General features: G+C 39.7%; 1 protein-coding gene across 1 annotated transcript in view; it reads right to left on the reverse strand.

The window, feature by feature from the left end:
* Abcb5 (ATP binding cassette subfamily B member 5) overlaps nt 1-3,296 on the reverse strand; it is a 134,859-nt gene extending 131,563 nt beyond the window's left edge. Inside the window, 2 exon segments of the mRNA XM_050120827.1 lie at nt 1,997-2,055; nt 3,200-3,296. Of these exon segments, the coding sequence (XP_049976784.1) occupies nt 1,997-2,055; nt 3,200-3,296 (156 nt within the window).
* Nucleotides 3,297-3,858: the final 562 nt, after the last annotated feature.

The following is a 3,858-nucleotide window of genomic DNA, read 5'->3' on the forward strand; positions in this document are numbered from 1 at the left end:
TATATGTGTGTGTGTGTGTGTGTGTGTGTATGTGTGTGTGCATGTGTGTGTACATACATACAAGTATATATATACTCACACACTTATACACATATGCATGTGTATATATACATGTGTGTATACACACATATAAAAGTTTCTACGGTAGTAGGTGTCCATATGGTGTTTTTAAAAGTTGTTAGTGCTACTCATCCCTTCTTAGTATTTTCTCTTCTATGCTCACTCTCACCCCCCCAACCACTTTTTGTTCCATTAAAAGCTTTATCACTTCTGACTAGGAGGTGTTATTCTAGCTATGGTGAGAGAAAAGAAGCAGCAAACTTCACCCAAATGTAAACCCTCTGAGCTACAATAACAACTGACTTGGCAAGATAGGTCTAATGGTGTATTAGTGACACAAACATCATGGGCATAACCAATTACTTACTGAATGGATTTAAGGTCTGTTCCACAGATGTAAATCAAGCCTTTACTGTCAGTTGGGCAAAATCCAATTACTTGGTAGGTTGCAGACTTTAGGGGAGAACCTAATAGTATAATTCTGATAAATGGATATAGAATTAAACTGTCCCCAAGTTCTATATTTATACCCATACGTTTAGTGCATTTCTTAACTCTCATTAGAGAAACTTCTTTTTTAAAGTATATGGTAATTAATACAGGAACCCACCACTGATCAATATGATGAGAATAAGAAACTGTTGAGTGCTTAGCTCTAAGTAGGATCCTCCCTCTTTCCAAATCTCAGGAATCTTTGTGGAAGAGGAAGCAGAAAATTTTTTAAAGAATATAGTATTAACATCCAGAGGGTAGCATTTTACAGATATGACAAGGCTACGGCACACATGAACTCACAGTTTTTGGGACTGCATGCCCAAAAACTACACAGGATCAAGCCAAACAAAATCCCCAGAATGAATTCAGAAGAGGTCCATGAAGTCCCACCCTTAACAGGAGCCATTGACAATTGATGACTTATAAACTAGGGAGAGTTAGCTGTCTTCAGGGATGATGCCATAAGAGGATACCCATGTTACAATAGAAAGTCCTGCATCCCCACACATACTGGCAGCACCAGGTGGACTCAGAGGATTGTTATAAAATGGCACATGAGGATGGGAGAGAATGATGGTGGGATGTGATTTGGAAAAAAAAAATTGAAGAATAAATTGGAGGTTGATTTGATCAAAATTCATTATATACATATATGGTATTCTCAAAGAATAAAAAATAGAAAGAGATATTTGAAAAAGAATTTGTATGCTAGCAACATATATTAATGCATATATATTAGAACTTTCCCCACTGCAAACATAGTGAACATCATGAGTAACTGTCATTGTTGTTGAGCATTTATGGTAGCATTTATGCCCACCACATCTAGAACTTTATGCTGTTGGAAAGCTGTGCAGATACTGCATGTTTCTCTTATCTCTTACTGTGAAGCCTCGAGACAGTTTTATTTTTGTCATTTTGGAAGCTCACTGTGGTGGTTTGAATAAGAGTAACCCCCATAGTCTCATATATTCGAATGTTTAGTCACCAGAGAGTAGAGCTCTTTCAAAAGATTAGAAAGATCAAGAGGTGAGGTTTTGTTGGAGGAAGTATATCACCAGGTGTAGGTTTCAAAAGCCCATACCAGTCTTAGTATCTCCTCTCTCTTTCTGCCTCTGGATCAGGATGTAGGTCTCAATTACTTTTCCAGCACCATATCTGCCTGCCACTATGTTCCCTGACATGAAGACAATGAACTAACCCTCTGAAACTGTAAGCAAGCCTCCAGTTTAATTCATTCTTTTATAAGAGTTGTCATGTTCCTGGTGTCTCTTCATACAACAGAGAATTGGCTGTGACAGTCACTATGATGAATCCCTTTCTGTTTCCACATTTTTTCCACACAGAGTCTGTAAATTACCAAACAAATGTGAGCATCCCATGTGCTACTGTAAATTTCCACAATTTCTAATGCACACACTTGTGTTCTACTTTTGCTTACTATTTCAATAGGGCCAACAGTTTGATTTCCTGCTTTTTCTTGGCAGTTCTTGCAGAGGTCTGAAAAATAAATATGAAAATTAATATAATTTGTAAAATTCTCCAATTAACATTTTGCCAAAGTGTGAAATTTTGGCAAATTTCCTTGACAGCAAATTTATGCAAATTATTAAATTTCAAAAGCTGATTTAATGAGAGGGAGTATAATTTTTTTAAAGAAAAATCACTGGAAATTGGCAATAGCTCTTTGTATAGAAGTGAATGCATGCATCTGGGGGTGAAAAATGTTTGAATTATATTAAAATATGCATAGCGGATGACATCATTGTAACCATTTTAAACAGCAATGAGGGCATCCAAAGCATTATTTACACCATCTACAGAACTCTTCTTCTTCAGTTCTGACTCCCTGTGCCTCTTGAAAACCTTTCCTTGTCCTATTTCCTCAGTCACCATTCTGCTTCTTGTTCCTGTGAACCTGACAGCCCTAGATGTCTCATTCAAGTGGACCCATGTGATACTTTCTTTCCCTTGTGTGGTTACTATAATCTCGCCAAGACTCATTTTGGCATTACCCACTTAGCAGGATAGCTTTGGGTTTCCTCCATGCCACAGTCTGTCAGAATTCCCCATCCCCCATTTTAAGGCAGATTGCTATTCTTACTGTTTTCCATGTTCTTTTAGCTCTTCGAATCAGTTAATACGCACTAGGAGTTCTTGCATGCTTTGGCCATTGCTACCCATGCTTTGAAGACTATAAATATATACACTGCTTTCAATCTTTTTGGGTGCATGAGGAGAGATAGAGTTGCTAAATCATACATCAATTATATTTTTAATCAAAAGATATTTATTTGAGGTGTGTGTGTGTGTGTGTGTGTGTGTGTGTGTGTGTGTGTATGTGCGTGCGTGCATGCGCGCTCCTGCCATAACACATGGATGGAGGACAGAGAATAACTTTTGGGAGTTTTCTACTTCCACTGTGGGATCCAGGGGTTGACCTGCAGGCACAACTCTTGTTCTGCAAGCAGTTTTAGTCACTGAACCACTTTGCTGGCCTTGTGTTTTAAATTTCAAGGAAGGGTGTGTAGTTTCCTGCATTTTCCTAGGGGCAGCACAAGAGTCTGCTGCTCACACCTTACCACCACTTGGTCTTTTCTTCCTGACAGTCACATCTTGCTTGGCATGAAGTGGAAAACAATACCCTTGCCATCTCTAATGCGGTTCTTCAGAGCAGTTGTGAGATCTTTGCAAGTAGGGAATTCTTTTAGGCGCATTTTGTGGGACACTCGGAATTTCATCGTCTCTTTGAAAATAACTCAGTTCACATTTGGAGGACGCCAGACTGCAACACGTGACTTTTGTACATTAAATTCCTACCGCACATGCACATTTCCGAAGCACATAAAGCATTTTAAGAAGGGAACAGTGTAAGTTGTGGTAAAGGTGTCCTTCCATGTCTTCTCTCCAGCTTTGATACTCCTCTGTCAGCCTTCATGGATGACCAGCTGTGCAAATTTGTCACTGTGATTAACTTCTGTGTTCCTTCTCCTGCCTCAGGCTAATGGTTAGTTTATGTACAGCCCAGTGTCCTGGGAAAGGCATAGACAAAACAGACAAACAAAACCCTGGTGCTTTGAAAGTGTAAAGCCATTTTCCCACAGCTAACCTCAGCTTTTGACCTTCACAGGGTTTACGTCAGTTTATATGACTGTTTCCTCTCTACCAGAAGTGAGTGAGGAACCACAGGCTACCTCCCGTCCAGCTGCCCAGCTGCCATTGTGCAGTGTACAACAAGGTCGTCAGGGTCGCCGCACACCGGCCCAGTGTGCTCTCTGCTTGGCTGCAAGCCAAGGTAAGTTA

Source organism: Alexandromys fortis, unplaced genomic scaffold (assembly GCF_014885135.2).
Source record: "Alexandromys fortis isolate MF-2015 unplaced genomic scaffold, M_Fortis_MF-2015_v1.1 scaffold_182, whole genome shotgun sequence".
NCBI classification, from domain to species: Eukaryota; Metazoa; Chordata; class Mammalia; order Rodentia; family Cricetidae; genus Alexandromys; species Alexandromys fortis.